The sequence below is a fragment of the Heterocephalus glaber genome, unplaced genomic scaffold, assembly GCF_053883595.1.
Source record: "Heterocephalus glaber isolate CG9 unplaced genomic scaffold, H.glaber_assembly_v1.0 deba00000901, whole genome shotgun sequence".
NCBI lineage: Eukaryota > Metazoa > Chordata > Mammalia > Rodentia > Bathyergidae > Heterocephalus > Heterocephalus glaber.
The window spans coordinates 13,106,644-13,133,307 of NW_028258171.1; the positions used below are offsets into that span (position 1 = coordinate 13,106,644).

General features: G+C 37.3%; 1 protein-coding gene across 8 annotated transcripts in view; it reads left to right on the forward strand.

Moving 5' to 3' along the window:
- Frmd6 (FERM domain containing 6) overlaps positions 1-26,664 on the forward strand; it is a 234,496-nt gene that overhangs the window by 193,840 nt on the left and 13,992 nt on the right. For 5 of the 8 annotated variants that reach the window (XM_087208092.1, XM_087208093.1, XM_087208091.1 and 2 more), the window contains 9 exons: positions 5,250-5,340; positions 10,043-10,146; positions 11,119-11,195; positions 13,292-13,478; positions 15,226-15,381; positions 16,173-16,211; positions 19,434-19,499; positions 20,337-20,405; positions 25,823-25,997. In XM_087208092.1, the coding sequence (XP_087064218.1) occupies positions 5,250-5,340; positions 10,043-10,146; positions 11,119-11,195; positions 13,292-13,478; positions 15,226-15,381; positions 16,173-16,211; positions 19,434-19,499; positions 20,337-20,405; positions 25,823-25,997 (964 nt within the window). The remainder of the gene's footprint in view (positions 1-5,249; positions 5,341-10,042; positions 10,147-11,118; positions 11,196-13,291; positions 13,479-15,225; positions 15,382-16,172; positions 16,212-19,433; positions 19,500-20,336; positions 20,406-25,822; positions 25,998-26,664) is intronic. The other 3 variants (XM_087208095.1, XM_004835541.4, XM_004835542.4) reach the window with 3 other exon arrangements.

Sequence of the window (26,664 nt, forward strand, 5' to 3'; positions counted from 1 at the left end):
AGAAGACTGATCTGACTTAGTGAAGAATAGGAGGTGACTATAATTGCCAAAGAAAGTTATACTAGAATCTATTAAAGAACAGATTAGAAAGTAACCACTTCACTTATTCCCATAGATCTGTGGTTTTGAACCTTGAATATACATACAGTTATTTGGGAGAGCTTGCTAGATATTTGAATTACTGGGTTTTACTCTTGAAAATGATGACATAGGAAGTCTAGGATAGGACGTAGGAATCTGCATTTAACAAGATTACTAAACAGGGCCTGTGGATACTGTAAAGTCTTCAGCCAGTCAGACACAGACGTATATCCCAGCACCACCCAGATCCCTTCACTCTCCAGAACTCCATTTACCGGACTGTGCTTTTGACATTCTCAGTGGCCAAGCCCTTCAGGCAGCAGACGATGCATAAAAAGCACAAAGTAAATGGTTGTTATTAGTAATAATACCACCATTGTTAAGAAATGTTCTAAGATTATTCATATTTTAACTGTATACTAGATTTGTGAACTTAGGACAAGTTGCTTAAGCTTACTGTGTTTTTCACTTGTAAAAGCAACTTTCCTAGAACCCAGTGTTTAGTAGGTTCTCAATTTGTATTGCCTTCCTTTCTGCCTTCATGAAAGACTTGGACATACTTAAAAAATGCAGACTGAATCAAATCTCATGACTGAATGAGTTTTAGAAAGTTCATTAAGCCTCCCTCAACCTCAGCATCTTTACCTGTAGAGTAAGAATAATGCCTCAGGTACAAGATATAGTGAGAATTCAGGGTTAGCACCAAGCACAATTTCTGGCACATAGATGGTAGCTGATGTTATTACAGGTTGAGCAACCTTGTCCAAAAGTCCAAAATCTGAAAGTCTGTACATTTGGATTAGGCATGTTCAATGAGTTAACTCTATGCAAAATTTTCAGAATCTAAAAAGCTTTGAAATCTGAAACACTTCTGTTCCCAAGTATTTTGGATATGGGTTACTCAACCTGTATTTTAAGTCATAAGCAGAAATAAATTTTATACTTCCAAGTTCCCCCTTTTGCAAAATTAATGTAATAACTTTTGTAAGGTAGTCAGAAGTGTGATCATGAACCGTGAAGCCCTATATATGAATAAGGTGAGTTTTAGAGTCACCGAGACCTGGGTTGCAATTCCCATGCCGCAACTTACTTTGAAGTTTGGAATATTTTTCCTAAGAGTTTGGCGTGGTTTCCTCATCTGTGAAGTGAGGCTAATATGCCCTTCACAGGAACATTGCAAGGATTTAAGAGTGTTAGCTGCATAGCTCAAGGTAGTGCCTGATGCATGGGAGTGCTCAGTGAGGTCCTCGTAGAGTAGCATTTTACTTTATTTCTTTGAGCTTTGTCCTTCCACTAGCATGCTCTGTCACTGAAACCAAGAGTCTGGACCCCACATAGACCTACACCACTTCTCATCCCAAGGCGTGTAGACTCTTATGCTGCGCCCAAGCCCCTCTCCAGCAGCACTTTGACCCAAGCAGGGACAGTCCAGTGGAGCCTTTCCCACGGCTAAAAAAAAGAAGTCAAGGCTGCCAGTCATTCTTTCTACAAAGTATCATCTTTTTATTTAGAAAATGGCAACTGGTGTTTGCGGAGTTTAGTGTAACAAATTATAGCAAAAACTGTTTCACCCACAATCTGTTTTCATCATTTCTACATTTCTTTTAAGCAGAGAAAATTTTTACATTTCTTTTAAGCAGAGAAAATTTGTTCCCTGATAAGTATAATTGATAGAATGTTGCCTTTCTCCATGTGGAATAGATTTAGTGTTTTAGTCATTTTGAAATCTCCATGAGTTATACTCAGAGGGGCTATTTTAAATGACATTATTCAATAGGCAAATAATAAATACGGACATTTGTAAAATTTGGAAATAAAGTCATGGTAAGTAAAAGAACCATAAAGTTTTGAGTGAAAGAAATTATTACCAAGAATTTATACATCTTCACTACGACTAGAGTGAACAATTCATTTTTTCTATAAAATGTTTCAAACATTCTTGCTCAATAATAAGCCATTGACACTTTTAGGACTAAATGTTTTAAAGTTTCACAGAGTGCATTTTTAGAAAAAGCTTTAACTCTTACTGTTAATACTTCATACTGTGTAGCATTGTTTAAATTTCCCATTGCTTCTGAAGATTAAAGAAGTGGAGAAATTTCACAATCAGTTAAAATGTAGCTTTAAAGACTCATACTATGCAAATACAGAAAGCTCAAGCTTGTTTTCTCAGCAGGTAAGACTTTAAAGCCACATCCTTATTTAATTATAGTTTTTAAAGAAGAACACTATACTTACTTGGTGGTTGTTAAAGAGCTTTATCGGTAGGCTCAAAATGCTTGATTTAAACTAGTGGAACAATAATTATATGGGCTACATGGAAGAAATGTACAACATTATTTGGTCAAGAGTCACACAAAGTTACAAGTTTGCTTTATATGCAATTAGCTTGTGGTTTGGAGTTTTAACTGTTGTTGCATTTTATTCTGCTTGCTTTGTGTCCAAGTGGGTCAAACTAAGGATTGAGTGTAGTCAAAATTCAGGATTAAAAGTACTCTAGAATAATATGACATTTTCAGTTTCAAATTTGTAGTATTTGTTTCAATTTAAGACTTGTCTATGATGTGATATTTTTACCTGTTTTCTATCATTTTTTTTTTTTTTTTGGTACTGGGGATCGAACTCAGGTCCTTGCGGTTGCAAAGCAGGCGGCAAAACCACTGAGCTAAATCCCCGGCCCAATCATTTTGTTTATTTAAGTTTATTTATAAGCTAGATTTATGGTAACATGGAATTTAAAATCCAGAGTCTTTTTAGTGAATGTTGGGAATAACTTAATAGGACTTTTTTTTAACAAATCAAAGATCTCAAGTGAGTTGAATCAAGGTAGCCGTACATAAGGTTAATAACGATTTCTCATGAGCAAATGTGTTCACCCAGTGGTGTTGGTGGGATTCCATTGCTATATTTTCCCTAAGATGCTAAATGGAACGTTTATAAAATGTTTTCCTCAGCAAGTTAGGGAGAAGTTTGTAGTCATGGTACAGAAAGAAGGTATGGAGGAACCCACAAAGAATCACTCATCAGACATGTACTAAGTGCATACTATATATCCTGAATATAAAATAGGACACAGTCTTTGCTTCATTGAGTCCCTGGTACTTCTTAAGCAGCTGTGTATGTGCTGCTCTGACCCTAAATCTCTTTCGGTCTTTGCAGTGGGTGAGGTGCTTCAGGTTGGTTGCCAGTTGGTAATGAATGTGGAAAAGAGCAGTAAACCCATCTTTCCCACTATGACTGGAATTATTATTAGTTCTGAATTGTTTGGCTTTCAGCTTTAAGGGATTTTTACATGGTTTTATTTTCTTAATTGAGGTTGCGTATTATGGTATGATACAAATCATTAATTCAGAGTTAACTAATTTAGAATTTATAATAATTTGAACTAATTGACATCATTGAAACAAGGACTAGAAAGCTAATATATGAGAGGAGAAATAACACATCTGTAGGTAAAATTATAATTCATGTTGGACATATTTTATATACGTATATACAAATATTACACAGATATGTTGCCATTACTATCTACATGATTTTTAAGCTGGGTTATATTTCAGACCTTTATAAAAGAAATTGATCTGAGTGGTCTCTTAATATCAGTTTCAACTCTAACAAACTTTGATGATTCTGAACTCAAGGAGGCCACCCTCACCCATCACCTCATTAACACTTAGAAAAACATCAAAATTGTCTTTATTATTCAGAATAACTTAATTCTTGAGTTCCAAGTTAACATAGTTTGATGATTGAATTATACTAGGACTCAGAAAAGGAAAAAAGATATTAGATGATAACAGTGATTGATTAAAATAAGTAAAAACTAGGCAGTTACTCATTCTGCAGTATCTGAATATTTTGCTTAGACCACTGAGAAGAAAATTATTCTTGAAAAGATGATTGCCCTGAATAGGCATTTCTCAAAAGAAGACATACAAATGGCCAATAAGTATATGAAAAAATACATAGCATTACCAAACAACAAGGAAATACAAATTAAAACCACAATGATTTATCACCTCATACCTGTTAGAATGGCTGTTATCCAAAGAGAAAGATTAGTTAGTATTGCTGAAGAAGTGGAGAAAAGGGAACTTAATCTGGTGGGAATGTAAATTATTGCAGCTGTTTTGTAATACAGTATGAGCTTCCTCAAAAATGTATAGAATTATTGTATGATCCAGCAATCCCATTCCTTGGGTACCTGTCCAAATAAGATGAAATCATGATGATGAAGAGACATCTCCACTCTCACATTAAGATACAGGATCAACCTAAAGTGACCATCAGTGGTTGAATGGATAAAATATGACACACACAGAATGTGGAGTGCTATTCAGCCAGGAAAAGATGGGAATCCTGTCACTTGCAACAGTGTGGATGAACCTGAAGGACATTATATGAAGTGAAATGTCAGATGCAGAAAGACAAATATTTAATATGCAATCTCATTTATATGTGTAACTTGCAAAAAGTAACTCATAGGAACAGAGTTACAGTTGTAGTTACCAGATCCTACGAGTGGACAGGGATTGAGAAATGTTGGTCAAAGGATACAAAATTTCAGTTACACAGGAAGAATAAGTTGAAGAGCTCTTATTGTACAATATAGTGACTATAGTTAATAGTGTATACTTTTAAATTGCTGAAATCAGATTTTTAGTGTTTTAGTCACAAAAATTTGATATCTATGTGAGCTATTACATATATAATTTGTCCATTCTATAGTGTATATATATATCATAATGTAAACAGCATACTATACATTGTAAATATATACAATTTTTATTTGTCAATTTAAACAAAATTTTTTTAAAAGAAAGAAAATGTGCTTGTCAAATGAATACTTTTAGTAATTGCAGTTTCAGGTACCTTCTGAAATACCCATTTTTCATATCCATGATTGGGGAGCCTTGTTTGTGTCTCATAAGATTTATGCGTCTTGTGCAACATCGTATTGGGACTTTATTACCATATTGTAAAAATTGATATTGTGATAATCATTATTGAAACACAGCCACAGATTAAAGTGATTTCCATCAATCAGCAGTGATTTTGCTGATGTCAGCTCTTCTATCAAAGTGTCTATTTACAATGCATTAAATTGCCCAATTGTGGCTCACCAGGTAGACTTGTTATGTCAAATTGTGCCGTTTTCTCCTCTACAGGTTAAAATTCTGTGTCAGCAGTTGCTGATCCAAGTGTGTGACCTGCTCAGGCTAAAGGATTGTCATCTCTTTGGACTCAGTGTTATACAAAGTAAGTCTTAGTACCGTATCTGTTGAATTTAGCCAACTATCTCTGAAGAAATGATGTTTTATAAACTTAAAGTCAGCATATTGCTATAAAACTCTGATTGTCAAAATACAATAAAGTGATCTTCATTTTTAGTCTAGTATTTAGTTTCTTGTACAAATACTATGTAGTTCTTAAAAGATTTAGGGTTTTAGATCATGTATTTATTAGTTTGAACTTAAAAATTCATTCCTCTTTAGGAATCTGAATTTTAATGTGTTTGCTCTTTGATATTTTAATGAACCAAGTGGTTTTGTTTCTTTGTATTCAGGGAACAGCTGGGGCTGGGGATTTAGCTCAGTGGTTCCAGCCCCTGCCTTATAAGTGCGAGGTTCCGAGTTCGATCCCCAGTACCAAAAAAAAAAAAATCAGGGAACAGCTGAAGCTAGGAAAAAAATATCCTAAATATTTTTATAATGTATTTTATAATTTTTGATGTTATAATTTGAAGATAAATAACTTCTCTATTCAAGTCTTTTGCTATCAACACAATATAATACTCATCTGTTAATTGAATCTTATTTTGTTTTTCTCTTTTCTGTCTCTGTAAGTCAGACTAAGTGGCTTAGAAATAGAGGGTCGTTTTCTTCTTTATTCTATATTTGAAGACATTTCCATGGAAAGTATTCATATAAGCTTTCCTCTCCCATAACACTGTAGAGTTAAATTCTCAGAACTTATCTGTGACCAATTTTTTTGGTACCGGGCATCAAACTCGGGACCTTCTGCTTGCGAGGCAGGCAGCAGAACCACTGAGCTAAATCCCCGACCCCACTGTGACCATTTTTTATGAGCTTTTTTCTTTCAAATCATATTTTTGAAATTTCTCTAATTTAGTCTTCTATATACCAAGAAAACTTTCATATATTTGTTCATTTGTCAAGATTTTTTGTGAAATATATTTAAGTATACTTGTACTTGGGTGAGGATTATTTTCTGTTGCTGGAATTGGTTTACATTGAAAAGTTGAAGATATCTAGAGAATGTAGTCACTACTATACATCTGGCAGGTTGGAAAGTGTCATGGTAACCTGATAAATCAGGCCTCCCCTCATCTAAAATAGGAGCTATTTTCAATTACTTTTCTAGGAGAGGCCACAGAACACATCAGGACCCAGTGAATCAGCCATTTGCCCTTCAGTTTCTTCCCATGGTAGTCAAGGCAAGAAAAGCACAAATGCTGTTAATATTTACATCAGTCATCTTCCAAGGACAAGTCCAGGAGCAGTCAGAAGCCCTATAGATTATAAGTAACTTTATTAGTCTATACTTAAAGTTAATCCTTCTTATAATAACCGCAACCAGATTGTTGAGCTTTGTTGTTCAACAGGCCAGTCCAAGAAAACCAGTTTACAGCTTTCTCAGGTCTCAAAACAGTTTTTTTAAATGTCCTCCTTAAAAGAGATTGTAGTGTGGTGAAAGAACACTGGAAGAGGAATCAGATGACCTGGTTCTACCACTAACAGTCGGTGTGGCTTTGGATGCAGCACTCAACTTCTCTTAGTGTCAGTTTTTTCACAAGCCAAGTAAAAATTAATGCTCTGCCAGCATTGCAGGATTGATGTGTGCTTAAGTGCTTTTTATTTATGAGCTGTAGTTTTTAAGAGTAGTTTTAGGCCCACAGAAAGCAGAGCAGAAAGTATAGAAAGTTCCCATGCCCCCCAATAAAGGGCCGGGGATATAGCTCAGCAGTGCAGCACCTGCCTGGCAAATGCAAGGCCCTGAGTTCAATTCCAGGTACCAGAAAAAAAGAAAGTTCCCATGCACTCCCTGCACTCACACCACTTTCTTGTCAGCATCCTACACAGAATTGCATGTGTGTTATAATCAATGAACTTCCACTGACACATTGTCATCACTCAAAGTCTGTAGTGTACACCTGGGCTCACAGCTGGTGTTTATGTTCTGTGGGTGTGGACATAATATGTAATGGCAGGTAGCCCCTTTTTAGTATACATAATGGTTTTACTGCCCTAAAAACTCATACATTTTTAGATTGATACCTAAAATTGTCATTGTAAGTTGAATAATTGCAAAAGGTATAATCTCTGGAATATTTCAAACATTGACATTTTAAAATACAATAAATAATAGAATAGAGTATTTTAATATTCTTCTCTAATATGTAAATAATATGAATCTGAATATTTTCCCAGTTTTTGAACTTTTTGAAAAATAATTTCAGTTATTTGTTGCAAGAATACTACAAAGATTTCCCATATGCCTTTCTCTCAGATTCTTCAGAATCTAACATTTTACCACAACTATCCCTTCTATTCTACATGCCTGCTTACATACGTCAGTGTATATTTCCTAAAAACAAGAACACTGTATTCTCTTATGAAACCACAGTGTAAATATCATAATCAGGACATCAACACTGGTATGCTACTAAATGGCTTCTAACTTTGCCAGTTGTTATTATAAGCAAAGAAAATCTAGGACCATAAGTTACATTCAGTTGTCTTGTATTGGGTCTTTTTTATTCTAGCATAGTTCCTTAATCTTTGTCTTTTATGATCTTGGCATTTTTGAAGAGTACCGTCAAGTTACTTTGGGAATGTCCTTCAATTTGGGTTTTTTTGTTGTTTCTTCCTGATTAATTCTGGCTATACATATTTTTGGCAGAAATACCAGATTAGTGGTGTTTTGCCATTCTCAGTGTATAATATCAAGAGACACATGGTATCTATTTGTCTTTTTTGGTGATGATGTTAACTGTTTTGGGTGATGATGTCACATATTTCTCCACATCTTTTTCCTCCTATGCATGAGTTCATACTAACACTTATAATTCTAATCAATTTCATGAGACTCATTTTAGCTCTTCCTTTTTCCTTTATTTATAACTTCTTTCTTCAGTAAGAAACCCACCTGGCTTATCTGTTCAGTCACTTAACCAGTGTGTTGCGGATGTCATTACAAAGGACACGGATGAGGAGAAGCAGAGGACAGGCGAGGTTTGGGTGAAGGGGAGGGGAGTAGAGCTTCCGTGCCCTCTCTGGGCACACTGTTCTCTAGCAACCTCCATGCGTTCAACTATCTGGAATCTCCTGAATCTTTAGTCGTAAAGCTCTGATCACACTGTCAGGTGGTAGAAATATAATGGTAGTTAAAAAATTTATATGTGGTATCCTGGCGAGCAGTGTCACTTCTATTCATGATGTTGCTGCTTCATGTGGGAACTCAGCGCAAACACAGATCAGATTAAAAAGGAGCATTGTCTGATCTTGTCCGTTTCATGTCTCATCAGTGAAAAGGAGAGATAGGCGATAGTGTGAGCTAACCTGATAACTGCATTTCGATGGCATCCCCCTTTTGTTGTCACTGGGACTTTTATCTTTTTTCATTCAAATTAGATGACTAAATATTCCACTTATAACCAAAGAGTAGCTTTACTTTTCTTATTCTGATTTTTCCCAGACAAACTGCAGTGTTCAACTAGGAGTCAGTGGTGTAATCAAGCTTGTTTATTCCTGGAGTAGTCAAAGATGCACTCCCTTCAAATGGGAATATTTTTGTGCAGAACATTTCAAGAGGATGGCCCTTTAGGGATGGTTAGAGAAAGGAATTGGCATTTCATTATTGTTTTTAAATAAGCTGTCTTCCTTTATTTTTATTTGTTTGTTTGTTTGTTTGTTTGAGACAGGGTCTCACTATGTAGTTCAGGATGGCCTTGAACTTACTACCAGGCTGGTCTCGAACTCATGACAATCCTCCTACCTCAGCTTCCCAAGTGCTGGGAATTGGCATTTTAAAAACTAAGGTTTAAAACTATAGGAATGCTGAAGGCTTTTCTTGTAAAGTACATCTTTAAAAAAAAAAAAAAAAAAACCCACAAGATTCTCTTTAGGAAAAATGAAAAATTTTGTGTTTTTTAACCAGCTTGTTCTCATATTTAGATAATTTTTACATAATCTTATTTCCTGCTCATCTTGTGAATATCAGTCCCTTAAAGGAAACTTGTGACATTCGTACTTGCTTTTCAGAAGGTTTTTTTCTTCCTCCAAGATTGATCCCAAAGGCAGTGCAGGTATCATTTTGTCATGGGTTTTGCGGTGGGGAAACAGAATGAATGTTCTTAAAGATTATTCTTCACCAAAGTGGGAGGTAGAAGGGGCTATCAACAGTGTTTCCTAATTTCATACACAGCAGCTAAGGTGGTGTTTCTGCCTAGTTTCATTATTTTGCACTTATAAGAGCAGTCTGGTGAGCTAAACAGATGCATATTTTTCTAAGACTAAGTAATTTCTACAGTGCTGGAAGTTAGACTCTTAAGTTATAATGATCCTAGAAAGTGAAGAAAAAAAAAAGCAGGAGTTGGAAACTAATGTTTCTTCTAAACCTTATATATCAATAGTATGAGTTCTGTATTGCAGAAGCAAAATAATTCATAATCTCATTAATGTTTGTCCACGGAACCTTTTATCTTTTAGTATCTTGAGTTTTCTTGGTAGTATAAATTCAGACTGCATTCCTAAATCTTGAGGTATTTTTAAAGTTGTATCCTTGAATATTCTCTTAAAAATGTATCTTTTTGGGCCAGGAATTTAGCTCAGTGGTTCTGCTACTTGTCCTGCAGGTGCAGGGACCCAAGTTAAGATCCCAGGTACCAAAAAAAAATGTATCTTTCTTTAATGTCTTGTCTCCTTTTTTTACTGTACAGATAATGAACATGTGTATATGGAATTACAACAAAAGCTTTATAAGTATTGTCCAAAAGAATGGAAGAAAGAGGCCAGCAAGGTACGACAATACGAAGTCACTTGGGTGAGATTACATTTATGAGCAAAATTATTTTGAATTTTTAAAAAAGTTTTATTTTAACTTTTGTATATTAGAAAAAAATCATAAGCAGTTCTGTAAAGATTGGGAAAAGGAATTATAATTGTAAAATGTAAAATTAAATATAATGATATATTTTGGCTGTCTATAAATAATATTGGTTAATAACTTTTAAAATAATTTTGAGATAACATTTTGAAGAAAAAATGAAAAAATTGTTTCTCTTTTGTGACTGTGTTATCAAAACTTGTGCTGGAATTTGTTAGTAATTTTTATACTACTTTTACTATATGTGTATTTGATCCTTTGTTCCTTTATTGTACTGGTGCCCTTATTTAGTAAACATAAACTCTGTTTATGTGGGCAAACATTCACAAGGAATTTGCATAGAGTTTCCAGGATCAGCCCCCCTATCCCCCCAAGTCAGAATAAAAGTCACAGTACCTAATCCCAGATCCTCCAGTTTGTGCTTAAGAATTCCCGGGATAAAAGGGAGGGCAGCTTCAAAGCCAGCTACAGAGTAAGAAGCCTGACTGCCTGAGTAAACAAACAGCATTTTAGAATTTGGTATGTGGAATGTCAAGGGAACAAGGGGACATTTGTAATGAAGAGCAAATGGTCACCACAGGGGACAGAGCTGATCGGGGAGTGGGATCTCAGCTAGAAATTTCCATGGCATTTATTTTTATCTTCTCGTATGTTGTCGTTGGCATTACTGTGAATGGGAATCAGACAGAGGGATGGTGCTCTGTTTTGCTTTGTAACTTCCTGGTTTTGTAGGAACCTGGTACCCACAGGGGATAACTGCCCCAAACAAGCTCCTGCTCATTACAAGTGGGCAAAGCCCTTCACTGTTGAAAAAGCATTTGGCAAATAGTGGTAATACAGTGGCTTTTGAAACTCATTTTTGAAGTAACTTGTTTTGAACAGCTTGTTTTGTGTGTGTCCTTGTTTTAGGGTATTGACCAGTTTGGGCCTCCCATGATTATACACTTCCGAGTGCAATACTACGTGGAAAATGGCAGATTGATCAGGTACAGGACAAGGAGAAATTGTAAGCTCTGTTTCTCCATAGCACTTCTTCTCGCACACCCACATACTAACATTCTGCCTCTGGGAGTATAAACTTCCTGACTGCAGCAATTTTTTTTTTTCTTTTTAGTCTTTCTGCACACTCATATACCCATGATCTCTAAAGCATAGGTATAGTAGGCACTGAATAAACATTTGGTGAATAAATAAATGGTAATGCTGAATTATGAATGAAAATATTAGCAACATCACTAGCTATCTTTTTCTTTACCTTTTCACTAACAAATGAGTCATAAAGAAGGAACTAGCAATTTTGTGAAGAGGAGAGACTAACTGAAGGATTATATTCCAGGAATGGGGTGGATGGCGTAGGAAGTGGAGCAGGGGCAGCACCTCCAAAAATGCCCAGGTCTTGATACTAGCCTGGTTTTCCTTTCACATTTGGGGTCTTGCTTCTATTCATACTGATAGGTTTAAAACTAAGATTAAGCCCGATGGACCTACTGTGGGACTCTTAGGTGCAGTTTGACAAGGGCAGGTAACTGATTCTTTTTTACTGGAAATGGGTTCATGAACTATGGTCTTGATACAGATTCAGAATTCACCATTTTAAAGCTCAGTTAATCTTTTGTATAAGAGGATTCGGTGCTGAAAAACTTTGAGAGGTGCTTTTCTCGTCTGAGAGAAAAATATAAGAAACATGAACTCTGTGCTTCCCTTTGTTTTCAACCTTGGTGAAGTCCATGTGAATGAGAAAGCATTGTCTACTGAGTTAGATGACAAATTAGCTCTCGATAGTGTTTTATATCACTGTCAGATGCAAATTAAAGGCAAAAAACAGCCCATAAAGAATTTTATTTAAAGCTTAGGAAACTTTATTATGCTGTTTATATAAAATAAATCTTTCATCTAATTTACCTGTTAAGTGAGGAATGCCCTGGAAAGAAAGAAAATTTATTAGTTAACTACTAATTAACTCCTTGGGGCTAATGAATATTTAATTCATCCCTTGACTTCTGCCTTTTCCCCCAAGGATGAACAAGTGCAAATGATGTGTGGTCAATATTATGAAAAGATGTGCTCTGAAAAGTATTCTGTCCAGAGGAATTATATAAATGCTTTATTTGTAAAACTCTTCATACTTGGTTAAAATAAACCCATGTTTTTATTATCATCTACTGATAAGCTATGAATCTCAGGTAAACTATCAACTTACAGTAATGGGAGGCAAATAAGCTCATTAAAACAAAAATACATGCACACATTTTTTTTGTTGCATTTTTACTTTGATCACAAACACATCCTGTTTACCTATGAACTTTTCTTTAAGCTTTAACCAGGTTTTCGCCAGTGTCTGCCCTTCTTACTCAACGTATTTAATGGAGAATGTATTTCTGACCTCAGTGGATTTTGCAATGAGTATTTATTTTTGAGGGAACAATCACAGTGGTTATGAGAGGTGCTTATGAAAACACACCCATAAAGTAACATTCACTTAATGTGAAACAAAAAACAGATTTAAGGACAGTTTTCAGTTCATTCATTCTCAGAAATACAAACACAAAAAGGACTCTAGATGAGCAGATTTTTTTCAGGAAGGCATATAAGTAAACATTTTTTTAAAGGGCCTTAGAGTATTTGTAATGTGCTTAGCTAAGAAACAAAACAAAAAAATTTACAATGGAACATGAAAGCCAAGATTACCCCTAGTATTATTCTCATTTATATCTTGTGCAGCGTTGTTGTGGCAGAAATTTCAAAACAGACAGCAAATGTGTAGGCTTCTAATGTGCTGTATGTTCGGTGACATATTTACCATATTAGAGTGGAATTTTTCAGACCCTTTCCCCTTCTCTGAGTAAATCAAATGCGATGAGCTTTAAGAAAGGTTATTTTTGCAGCCCAGGTAGCCTGACTTGGCATGCTGGCTCCAGTGACCTGAGTGATGCAGGCTCCAGCTGTGACCACCATTTCAGTGAGGTGGGAGGGAGCAGAAGCAGGCTCCTGTCACCAGATGGAAAGCAGCACTTGGGTTCTGTTTACATGCCATCGAGTTGTTCCACCAGAATGTGACTTTTGCTTTCTTTTATTTCCTTAGTGACAGAGCAGCAAGATACTATTATTACTGGCACCTGAGAAAACAAGTCCTTCATTCTCAGTGTGTGCTCCGAGAGGAGGCCTACTTCCTGCTGGCAGCCTTTGCCCTGCAGGCTGATCTTGGGAACTTCAAAAGGAATAAGCACTATGGAAAATACTTTGAGCCAGAGGCTTACTTCCCATCTTGGGTAGGCACCGTTTTCAAACTTTCACGAGCATGTGTTTTCTCAACCATATTTCTAGTTCATAGGCCGCGTCTCTGCTCCTTCAAGAGATGGGAGCCCACATGTTCTGGGACTGGTAAAACTGTTCATGATGTCCAGGGATAACCCTAGCACATGTGCTGTCTTGAGGTACGTGGTCTGTGGCTGCCTGACGGGAAGGGGACTACTCCTCAGCCTCAGTGTGGTAGAACTTGAGTTTGCCAGCCTCCTTTTGGCATATACTTGGCTGTGATCTTCTTAGCCACCTTTTGTGGGGCTATATTTTCCTCCTTTGAAGATAAAAACATTATCTCTTCAAGCATGAGATCATTCACAGCTTTCCTGGGCTGAGAAAACAGATCGAAGTCAACTTCTCACTCTAACTCCATGTCCTTTCCTCATAAGACGGGAGCCACCCCTTTCCTTCAGGGGGAAGATGTAGGTTGTTCCAGCGTGAGCTGTCTCACCCCCATATTGTCTGTTTCTTTCTCCTCTTCCCTGTGAGTCTTGGTATGTCTTCTCTCTCTTCTGTGTCCTCACCCTCTTCTCAGACTCACTCTCTCCTCAGTCAGAACACATCAAACTTGGTATCACCTGTGTACTCTTGAGAAAGACGAGCCACCTCCTTTGTCTTCCTTATCAGGAAAGCTTGTACATTTGACTTTCTAGCTGCTTCTTCCTATGTGTGTTCCTCAGGCCACTTCCGTCAGCCTTCTTTCCCTACCAGTCCACTCATGGTGCTGTCTGTAAGGTCACCAGTGACCTCAGTATTGCCAAATCCAGAGAACAGCTTTCACTACTCTTTCTGAATTTTGCTGCTGCACTTGGTGCTAAACCACTCATATCTGGGGAGATTTCATCTGATCCATGCGTTTAACAACCACTGACATGCAGATGACTCCCAACTGTTTCTTTCCCCTGTATCTTTGAGGTAGCTCTTTATTCACAGGTTCCTCAAACTCAAAATGTCCACTTCACTTCGATACAGTCCTAGCTTTGTGTTTCCAGTCTCTCTAGGGGCCCAGTGCCCAAAATGTGGAGTCATTTGTTGTCAACTTACTGTCTCATCCCACCCAGTCAACAGCAGGCAGCACCCTCTGACGTAAACACCTGATTACCCATCGCACTTCCTGAGAAAGAAGATCCTCTTGTGTTTTGTTGTTATTAGCTTTCCTCAGTGTTCATGGCTTCCTTACTGACTCATAGCCCCTCCTGTTTCTGGGGTTCATACTCTCAGCAGCACTGTTGCAGAGAATTCCTCCCTGTCCCCTGTCTTCTCCAAATGAGCATTGAGACTCTCCCACTGTGTGGCTATAATTTTAGAATTAAGTAGGATCCAGAACCTGCAGATATGCTGACAGTGGACATATTTCAGGGTACCAATCATTTTGCATGTATAAATTATGTGCACAAAATTATGCAGGTTTTCATGGGATATTTTTCTTGGTGACTTTACAGCCCAAAGAACCTTTTTTCCTCATTTCTTGTCATTTTTCTTTTTAGATGTGCAGCATTACCACTAAATGGAGTTTGTAGTTTATAGTATTAACTGATTCAGTCAGTAACGTAACAGATGGTGAAAAGAGAATAAAAATGGGAATTTTCTAGTGGAAATTAGCCAGTTTGCATGGCCTATTTTAAACTCTCACCCTTTCATCATTTTGGGGATGGGAGTTGTACTTACATCCCTCCAACAAATGCTACATTGCACACCTGCCTTGTGTCCCAACAGGTTGTTTCCAAGAGGGGGAAGGACTACATCCTGAAGCACATTCCAAACATGCACAAAGATCAGTTTGCACTGACTGCTTCCGAGGCCTATCTTAAATATATCAAAGAAGCTGTCCGACTGGACGACGTCGCCGTTCATTACTACAGACTGTATAAGGTATAAAACTGTCCTATGTCTGTGGTTCTGAGGGAAGCACCTTCTGAGTTAGGGTTTTAGTCATCTTGAAAATTGTGATTTCCTTTTTAAACAGGCTTTTTTTCTCCCCAGTACTTGGTATTGAACCCAAACCCTTCAAACTGAGCTATATCTACCAGAACTTTAAAAAAAATTTTATGCACTATTGAGACAGTATATCTCACTAAGTTCCTAAGTTGCCGAGACTTGAACTTGACAATTCTCCTGCCTTAACTTCCCAGAGTGCTGAGATTACAGGCATGCACTAGCAAGCCCTGCTAATAAACAGGCTTTTTAATGTTTTATTATCATAAAAGATGTGATCAAAATATACAGTGACTATTTGAATTTTTAGAAGTACATTAAAAGACATTGTTATTAATCCCCTTAAAATACTCCCCTTCACTTGGAACACACTTATTCCACTTTCTTGCCACTTTTCTTTCCATTAAGTTTATTGGTACATTTTAGGTATACATTGTGATCACATTCATCATTGGGAATTTGTGCCTGTACATGATATATCTAGGTTCTTGTTTCTTGCCGCTTTCTGAAGCAGTTCTGGAAGTTCTCTTTCATGAGTGTCTGTAGGAGATACAATCAAAAATTCAGTGAGTGCTGCTGCTGAGTGCCAGGCAGTGGACAGCCAGGTTCATAAAAACATTACACTGTGACCTCATCCACCTTATTCACTGGTTGTGGCACCAGACAGCTCCTGGCTCTTCCCCAAAGTCAAAATGACTGCGAAAGGTAAACATTTTGAATCATTTCAGGACATGGAAGCAGCCATGACAGAGCAGTTAAAGACACTGGTAAGTCAGTGTGTTAAGCGACGGTGTTTTCCTTTGGTCTAGAAGCAGGATGGAGCTTTTTTTTTTTTTTATGATTTTAATAGATAAACAAATGGTTACAAATTGTGAATCTGGCTTTTCATTGACTATGGATGGAAGAGTTATTTTTTCTCAGCCCCAAATATGCTTCTCTGCTGTGGGGAATAACATTTGCAGCTTACCTGCTCAGTCACATCTAATATTGCTCAAAGTCAAGCCACGCCTGCCGTGCATCCATCAGTCTCAAGAACATCACAGCAGCTCATGTTTAAAGAAGAATACTGTGTTTATTGGGCACACTTTGTATTTCTTTCTTTTTTAAAAAAAATCTTTACAACTTGTAAGAATGAAACTATAATCATTATTTTACAGACCAAGAAACTGAGGCTGAGGAGGTTAAGTAATTCACCTAAGGTGGTAAAACCAAGTGGCAGTGGTAAAACCGTATTCAGCCCAGGCCTTATGGTGACAAAGCCCCTGTGCATAAACTGCCACACTCTGCACTCTCCTCACACTGAAGTCCTTAGTCCTCTGTGTGCATCCCTAGGCTCATTTTTCCACCCTGGGGGAGAGGTCACACACCCAAATAACAGTGGGAGCCCTCATAGGGTTTATCCTCTGCTTGTCTTCTCTCCCCCACCCCTTTCCCTTTTCCAAAGTGCACTTCCTTGGCAGGAACTCCTAAATTCCCAACCAAATGGGATGAAGTGGTTAAGAACATGGTCAGTTGGGCCTAACTGCCTGGGATTGAATCCCAGCTTGGCTCCTTCCTATGGGACCTTAGGCAGGTTACTTAACCTCTTCGTGTTTCAGTTTCCCCATAATGAAATGGGGACAGGAACCTACTCCTTAGGCAGACTAAAGGACTTAGTGGATAAAGAGTGCCTAAAACAGTGCCCATCACACCTTAAGCATGATGTAGAGCTTGCTGCTGTCACTACTGTTATTGTGCTACTTATCTCTACTGCACCCTTTCTTTATATTCAGATTAGCATAACTAGACCATTGGAGACTGGGCGGTATTTGGTTGTATTGCTGGGTAATCTTCCTAACTGGTTCCAAAAACTTAATAAGTGACCAGCAGATGGGTCTGTCTCTCGCTCTCTCTCTCGCTCTCTCTCTCTCTCTCTCTCTCTCTCTCTCTCTGTCTCTGTCTCTCTTTCTCTTTCTCCCTCCCTCGCCTGCCTAAGAGAAGTGCTGTGACTTGAAAGGTATAATTAAGGTCCATAAAATCTTTGTGGGGAAATTCCTAAAAGACTGAGTTCAGTTTTTTCCTCCTTAAGAGATTTAATTTGTGGCACCCCACTTCACATGAGAAAATGCCAATAAATGACATTTTTAAAAATCAGCTTATATTTTACAATTATATTAGAAGTATGAATAATACATTGGACAGACTCTGGCTTTGGAATTAGTTGTTACTTACAAGCCCTGTGTTTCTATTCATGATCACTGGGGTCCTGGGCAACTATAGCTATAATCATGGGCCGTCTAGTAAGTGGGAGCGATGCTATATACTCCAAAAGGTTGGGAGGAGTCAGTGAGGTAATGAATCTGAAGTAACAACAAGGTGGACTACCTGGCACATTAGCAGCTGCTTGATAAATATTAATTGCTTCTTGTTTTACTTGCTGGGGAAACTTGCTATTTTAGGGAATTCTATTATGTAATCTTTTAGTGAGGTCAAAATGCCCAATTTGTCTTTTTGGGAGAAAATTGATTTTTAAAATTTTCTTAATGTGTGGTTCTATATAACATAGAAAGTGACAGTCTTGTCTGGTTAAAACAAGATATTTAATAAAAATGTTACTGAATGAAGTGACTGAATGGATACTGTCACCTGATGGGTACTTTTCATTTTTTGGAGAAATCAAGAGGCAGCCATTAAATCTGCTTCATTTCAGGGTTACTTATGAAACGGAAAAAGAATAGACAGGGCAGGGAGCATTCTGAAAAAAACTGTTTTGTGCCCCTTTCCTCACCAGTGTATTCCTCATATGTGAACAACCAGCATTTTTATGAGCACAGTCTTATTTCAGAAAGCAGTCAGTACAGCCTCAGAAGGGAAAGTGACCACAGCTTAAACAGTGATGGATTGGTTTCTCTTCTTAAATCTTATACAATATGTGCTTTTCTGACAAAAAATATATGAGTTGGAAAGGAATAGTCCAAATATTGAAAATAGGCTGTGTCTTCTCTTTGTGCCAAATGAGGATGCGTTCTCTAAAAATATCTCTTCCTGTGGTCATGAGGAAGCTGGCATTAAACAGTGATGTGCACATATCCATTTATTGTTTTGAGCTATCTCATGATGATAATATCTTGGCTATTTAGTAACTTTATTATTTTATTTTGAACTTCATACCTTAAATGTACTTGTTACAGATGAGTACATAGAAGATGTGGCCAGATTTCAAAGTACATTTTTAATTGTAGAATTTTTTTCCTTATGTTTGTTGTAGTTTCATTTTTACAGTTTATAGTTTAACTGATAGAATGTGTATTATACTGGCAGGTCATAATTGAACTTCCTTAAAATATGTATTTTCAAACTAACTGAATATATTATCTGTCATTATGAGAGAACCTTAACTGTTTAGTCACTTGTCTGTAATTTTGATTTCAGGGAGCTGTGAGATTAGTCCAATTTAAAATATATAAAGTCTGATGCATTTTAGACTACAACTATGAAATTAGATTCAATATTCTAACATCTGAGGAGAGAGTAAGCCTAAGAGAGAAGGTGAAAAAAATCAAATGATACAAAAGCAGCAAAACTAGTTTTGCCTCCTAGAGTTCTCAATAGCATGTTTAGAATATTGTCAGAGTTGAAGTATGTATAACATAGTGAAAACACTAACATTTTGAACTCTAAGGATACAAAATATATAATGCACCATTACTGATTTAGCATATGTTTATGATTTTCTTTTTTTTTTTTTTTTTTTCGTTACTAGGGATTGAACTCTGGACCTTGCACATGCAAGGCAGGTGCAGCGCCACTGAGCTAAATCCTGGGCCCTTGCTAATGGTTTTCTTAAGCATATGTGGGAAGACTTGTAGATGTGGGAATGCTTGAGCAAAGTTATTAGAAGTCAAATACTTTCCAGTCCCAGAATCTCTTTGTTTCTTTGATGCTGAAGTATTCATTTCTGAAGTATTCATTCAGAAAAATATTCTTTTTATAAAATTTTATCCCTATAGGATAAAAGGGAGATTGAAGCTTCACTGAGCCTTGGATTGACTATGCGAGGAATACAGATTTTTCAGGTTGGTAAATGAGAAATAAGTGCCAACTAGAATTGACCATGTCTTACCTTTAGAGTGTGCCTGTGTGGTCCTGCCATCGGTTCAGTGGTCCGTTTGCAGTTGTTGTTTCCTGTTTGTCTACCACAAATGTGAATGGCATGGGTTGGATGAAGTGACTCAACCTGATCCTTGACACAGTAGTAAGTTCGCTGTGACAGAAAACAAGCCAGAGATTACCCCAGATTCTTCACCACCATATCACTAACAGATCGTTAATACCCTAACATTTCTTTGTGTGGCATTGACTTTCAGTATTGTCTTTTATCTCCTGAAACAGTTAATAAGTGTGGAGAGAAAAATGGCATTTTAATCTGGAGCCTGGCTAGGTGTTTTAATTTCCGTTGCACTTCGGTAATAAAACTTGTCCCTGGAAAACAGTAGCTGTCACTCTTTTGCAGATGGGATGCCATTATCCTACAAGGAGGAAGAATATCTTTTCATAAGACTTAGGATGCTATAAGGATGTCTTATCTTTGATGGAGACAGAATATCCAATTATGCAAGTCAGTCTCTTACCACCTTTCTGGAATGCCTGAATCTTTTGGACTTCTTATTTAAATTTATGGATAGGCCAGAAGAGAAAAGATTCCCTTAAAACAGCCAGTTAATGCAGTCACACAGGAACCAAGTGCTACAGAATTTTATCACTAATCTTTTAATTACTCTCTGTACTTCTCCAAAGAGAGTTTGAAAACTCTTTCAGATTTTAATTACTGAATTTGTTTTCTAAGAGTTAAAGCCATCGTAGAATATGTTATTTGTCCCATAACTCCATATGCATTATAATTATTTTCACAGAATCATCATGAAGAGAAACAATTACTGTATGATTTCCCCTGGACACATGTTGGAAAGTTGGTATTTGTGGTAAGTTCAAAATAACTAATTTTCTTTAAAAGTCTCACAAGTTTTGTTTTGTTTTTTTGGGTAAATTTTGGGTTTGTTTGTTTTTTCTTGTTTTGTTTTTAAAACATTTTGTCTTGGGCATAAAAGTTGTTGTTTTTCAAATTTTGAATCTGAAGAAAATTTACTTTCTTGTATTCTTATAACCTTTGTCATTCATATCAATATTGAGTTTAAAAATCACAGACTCTTAAAGCCAAACAATTGACTGACTTTACCTTGTGTGTCTGCTCCTTCTAAGTTCCTCCAGCTGCAGAAGAAATGTGGGAAAAGTACAGGATGAGTTCATCAAACAGAATTATCATTAAGAAAAGAAAACATAGCAGAGGAATTGGAAAACAGAAAGCTATAACCACAGGGTGACTTACTCTTAGTGTAGAGGTTGGCTGGTTCTTTTGGAAGTTATTTCTTTTGAGAAAAGAATAAAGAGTGGCAGAAAATATGTTTCTATTAATACCTCACTATTTAAAGCTCATCATTATAAAGAAAAGTCTGCAGTATTTAACAGGAAAAGTACTTTTATTTTTAGACTATTGAGAATGATACACTTTCTTTTGTGAGAGCAAATTCTTGATTTTTCCCAGCTGTTTCTCTACTTCGCCAGCTATATCCATTATTTGGAGGGTTTAAAGAATTAAAGTTCATAATGTATACATCTGGTGGTCGTTAAAACCATAATTCTGCTTTGTTCAGAAATTACTGGAAAAAAAATCATGAGGAAAGGAGGAAGATAAGGATTTGTGGACGTGTACTTCTCTCCTGTAGGCAGACAGCTTTTGAAATAAAGGGCTACTTTGCACACACAAGTCACCACTGACTCCGGGCTTTGCGCAGAGTCCAAACGCCTGTTTTGGGCTTCCTGTACCTTAGCCCCTCGGGCCCTGTTCGGTCTGATTCCACTTTAGTCACAGCAAGTGGCGCTTGCCCTGCCTCCCCATCACTGGCTCTCTCATGTTCAACCTCTTTAAAGGGTCTGAGTTGTTGAAAAATGAGATCATACCCCAAATCCCCTTTTTATAGCCCAAATTCAGTGGTAATATACATATATGAAATTGAGGGGTTTTGGGTCTTGGACTCTGTGATTTCTGGATCTTGTTATGTATCAACATATCTCAGGAGCTTGTTAAAGTAATTAATGCAAAATAAAAATGGTGAAATCACAGTGGACACTGCTGAAAATCCAGAAAATCATTAGCAACTACTTCACAAACATATATGCCAAATAATTGAAGAACTCAGAAGGAATGGAGAGATTCTTAGATGATTGCCAAAAGTGAATCAAGAAGACTTAAAAATCATCAACAATAGAGTAACAGGCAATGAAATTAAAGTAGTAATAAAAACAGCTACCAACTAAGAAGACCCTAGGACCTGAGGGATTTACAGCTGAATTCTATAAAAAGTTTAGGGAAGATCTAACACCAATACTCCTCAGGCTTTTTAATGAAATTAATTGAGAAAGAGTATTTCCAGAATCATTCTTGGAGGCTAACATTATCTTGATCTCAAAACTAGACAAGGATCCAACCAAACAAAAGAGAATTATAGACCAATTTGTCTAATAAACATATTTGTGAAAATCCTTAACAAGCTATTGACAAACAGAATGGGACAAATCATCAAAAAGATCATAAACCATGACCGAGTAGGCCTAATGCAAGAGTGGTTCAACATATGTAAATAAACAAATGTAATCCATCACATAAACAGAAGCAAGGACAGAAATCACATGATTATCTCAATAGATGCAGAAAAGGCCTTTGACAAAACCTAATATCCATTCATGATAAAAACTCTGAAAAAAATAGATATAGAATGTCTTTATCTTAACATGATAAAAGCCATTTAGGACCAACTTACTGCCAACATTGTACTAAATGGGGAATAGCTGAAAGCCTTCTCTCTGAAATCAGGAACAAGACAAAGATGTCCATTATCACCACTCCTGTTAAACATGGTCCTTGAAATATTAGCCAGAGCAGGTAAAAGAGAGGATGTTTATAGGAAAGGACAAAGTCAAAATGTCATTATTTGCAGGGGACAAGACCCAAGAATCTCCACCAAAAGACTCCTAGAATTGATAACCAAATTCAGCAGTATAGCAGGATACAAAATAAATACAAAATAAACAAAAATCAATAGTATTCCTATACACTAATAGTGAACTCACTTAAAAAGCAATTAGGAAAAAATGCCATTCATCATAGCATTGACAAATTTAAATACTTAGGCATTAATGTAAGGAAATGAAAGACCTCTACAATGAAAGTTACATCAGACTGAAAAGGAAAATTAAGCAGGACATCAAAAAAATGAAAAACTCTTCCCCTGTTCCTGGATAGGCAGAACCAACATCATTGAAATGGCTATACTTCCAAAACTGATACACAGATTTAATGCAATCCTAATCAAAATAGCAACATCATTTCTCACAAAGCTAAAGAAAACAATCCTAAAATTCATATGGGATCAGAAGAGACTCAATAGCAAAAGCAATCCTGGGTAACGAAAGCAAAGCAGGTAGCATCACAGTCTCAGACTTGAAGTTATACTAAGAAGCTACAGTGATTAAAACAGCATGGCAATAGCACAGAAACAGGCATGTGGATCAATGGAACAGAACAAAAGAATCAGAAGGAACTCCAGGAACATATGGCTATTTGATCTTATAAAGGAGCCAAAAACACACACTGGAGGAAAGACGGCCTCTTTAATAAATGGTGCTGGGAAAACTGGATATCCTCATTCAGAAGACTGAGTCTAGACCCACATATCTCATCATGTACTCAACTAAAATCAAAATGGATCAAAGATTTAAATGTAAATCAAACAATCTGCTGGAAAATAAAATAGGTACAACTCTTTCCATAAGCATAGTCAAGGACTTTATGAACAGAACCCCAGTGGGATGAGAAGTATTGAAAAATCAACAAATGGGACAGTACCAAATGTAAAAGCTTCTGCACAGCAAAAGAAACAACCAATAGAGTGAAGAGACAACCTACACTGGGAAAGTACTTAGGCCAGCTATTCTACAAACAGGACGAAGATCAAGAATATATAAAGAACTCAAATTTAGACACGCCCCCCAAAAGTAAACTCATTCAAATAATGGGCAACAGAGATGAGCAGGCACTTCTCAGAAATACAAATGGCCCATAAATACATGGACAAATGCTCATCATCACCGGCCATCAGAAAAATGTAATTAGAACAACATTGAGATGCCATCTTACCCCAAAATGAATGGCTATCAAAAAAATCTAATAATAACAAATGCTAGTGAGAATGTGGGGTGAAAAGGAACTCTACTACATTGTTGCAGGGAATATAAACTGGTACAACCACTATGGAAATCATTCCTCAAAAAACTAACAGTTGTAATTCCATTTGACTCAGCTATCCACACCCTAACTATCTTCCCAGAAGAGTTAAACTCATCATATTACAAGGATATGTGTATACCTGTGTTGATAGCAGCACAATTTATTATTTTTTTTGGTACCAGGGGCCGAACTCAGGTCCTTGCGCTTGCACAGCAGGCAGCGAAACCACTGAGCTAAATCCTCGGCCCAGCAGCACAATTTATAATAGCTAGATCTTGGAAACAACGTGTATGTTCATCAACAGATGAATGGATAAAGAAAATGTGGTATTTATACACAATGGAATGTAATGCTGCCATAAAGTTAAACCTGAAGCATTCATAGGTAAATGGGTTCAATTTGAGAACATAATGTTAAGTAAAATAGACACACAAGTTCAAATATTGCATAGTTTCTCTTATATGAAAGAAACTATACACACATGCAGAGCATGCAAGAAAGAGTGAGAGCAAGCAAAATAAGAGAGAAAGGAAGAAGGGAGAAGTTGAAATGCTTCCTTAAATTACGTACTCCATTGTTTTTAAACTAGTCAATATATATGCTAATTTGTTTCATTTATACTAAGGGTGTATCTTAATTCACTGAAAAGGAAGTTTGTGTTATGTTTCTTTTTTGTAATCTTTTTGGTTTCTGTCTTGTACTGAGTACTTTGAAGATAACTATACACAGGGTAGTAACTATTGTTACTTGGTTATGAAAATGTTTTATTTTTTCACAAAGTAAAAAGAAAAAAAAAGATAACAGATTTCTGGGCCTTATCCTCCTCCCCTAAGATTTTTGATTTGGGGGTCTAGGATGGAAACTGGGAGTATATTTTGACAAGTTCCCCAGGTGATTCTTCTTGCAGGCAACCCAGACATGCCCAGCTATGTGACCTTGAGCAAATGACTCAGCCTCCCTTTGCCCTGGTTTCATTCTAAAATGGTAACAATGGACCCTTCTCCATAGGCTTAGGAGGATTCAATGAGTTTATACGTGGTTAGTGTTCACTAAATGTCAGTTATTCCTGTCCCAGCATTGGGATTCACTAGTAGTTCCTTTACAATAAAAAACCCAAAGGTTTAATTGAAAACAAAAATTGTCTCCTTGCCTGGGCTGCACATTGCTTGCATTGACTGAGATATGTGGTGGAACACACCTCTATCCCTGCCTCCCAGCCGAGAGAAGCAGCCTGTCTGAAGGGCTTTGTCCAGTTCATTATTAGGAAAGTTTAAGGAATTCATAAGACCCAATATAATAGTCGCTTTGACCCTCTCCCTGGAATTTTATGTGAATGATCCCAGACTTAAAGGATGAGATTTCTTGTGTCATCACCGATCACTGGTCTTGCTCTTTCACATCTTCTCCAGCTGCCAGTGCCCACTTTTGTCAAGTTAGAGGAATTTTTTGTTTTTTCTTATCCCAAAATAGGGACCGGGTATTGCTCACTGTTATAACTTCTTTCCTTCCTGGCATTTACCATGATCTGTTATTTTATGTGTTTATTTACCCTCTTTCTCACTGAGACATAGCTCCATGAGGATAAGGACCTTGTGTTCTTTATTACGTTTTCAGTGTCCAGCACAGTGTTCGGTACATATATGTAAGTGTTTGATAAATATTTAAATGCATTCATCTCTTCTAGAATTTGCCTTCTTGCTTGCTGAGTTGGGGTGCTGGGGTTAAATCTGAGGATGCTTTCATTTGGGGCTCATTTCTCCATTATGCAAGTAGCCTGACCCCGCAGAGAAACTGAAGATGTCCCCCAGCTGTCTCATCTAGTCTGTTTCCCGGAGGCCACTGCTAGATACTTCCCTGAATTAGTGGTAACACTCTGTGCTGTGACATTTTGGAGAGGGAAAAACAGTAATTTATCCCTTAGGGAATCTTAAATGGAACTTTATACATCTACTTCTCAATCTGTAGTTTTCCTTACTAAGTGGAAAATGAAGGAGACCTTAGAAAATCAGGGATTTTTTTTTTCCCCTTTAATTTGATTCATGCTTTTCGCCACAGGGTAAGAAGTTCGAGATCTTGCCAGATGGCTTGCCCTCTGCCAGGAAGCTCATATACTACACGGGATGCCCCACGCGCTCCAGACACCTCCTGCAGCTTCTGAGCAACAGCCACCGCCTCTACATGAATCTGCAGCCTGTCCTGCGCCACATCCGGAAGCTGGAGGAAAACGAAGGTATCACAGGGTCTTGGGTGGGGATGAAAATGATGCCTTTGCCACCCCTTCTCTTACTCTGTAGCTGCCATGAATCCAAACTTCCAGCGTTTTAAGAATGGGATTTTGAGATAGGCATGTCCACACTCTGAGCATCCATTCTGTTGACTTCTCAGCACTGTCCTGGAAGAGAAGCAGCTCAAGGACCACCTACCATAGCCCCTCTTCAAAAGCTCCGAGCCTGCCCCAGTGATTTAACTACAGTGTCTGTAAAGTTTCCTCACACCTGGCTTGAAAATCCTCGTAGCAGGCATGGGGAAAAGAGTATCAGCATCTCAGATGGCATCTGCATCTCAGAGCTCTCTATGTACCCTGACCCCTTGGTGCCGTTATCCTATGTGAATGTTCCTTAGGTCAAAATGACAGTAAAGGTGGCCACAGAAATGTCTCCATCCCCTCTCATTGAGGGCTGGGAGGCCCCCACCTCGGACCAGGATGAATGACAAAGGATAGGAAAGTTTTCTCTGAAGATTTTGTCAACCAACTCCATGAGGGCTTTGGTGAGATGCACTTGGAATATAGCAGTCTGTATGGGGCTCTGGGGTACCTGAAAAGAGGAGCCAGTCCAAGTGGGGAGGAAGGAGGTGGTGCTGGGACCCCTAACATATCACTTCAACTTTAAAGTATT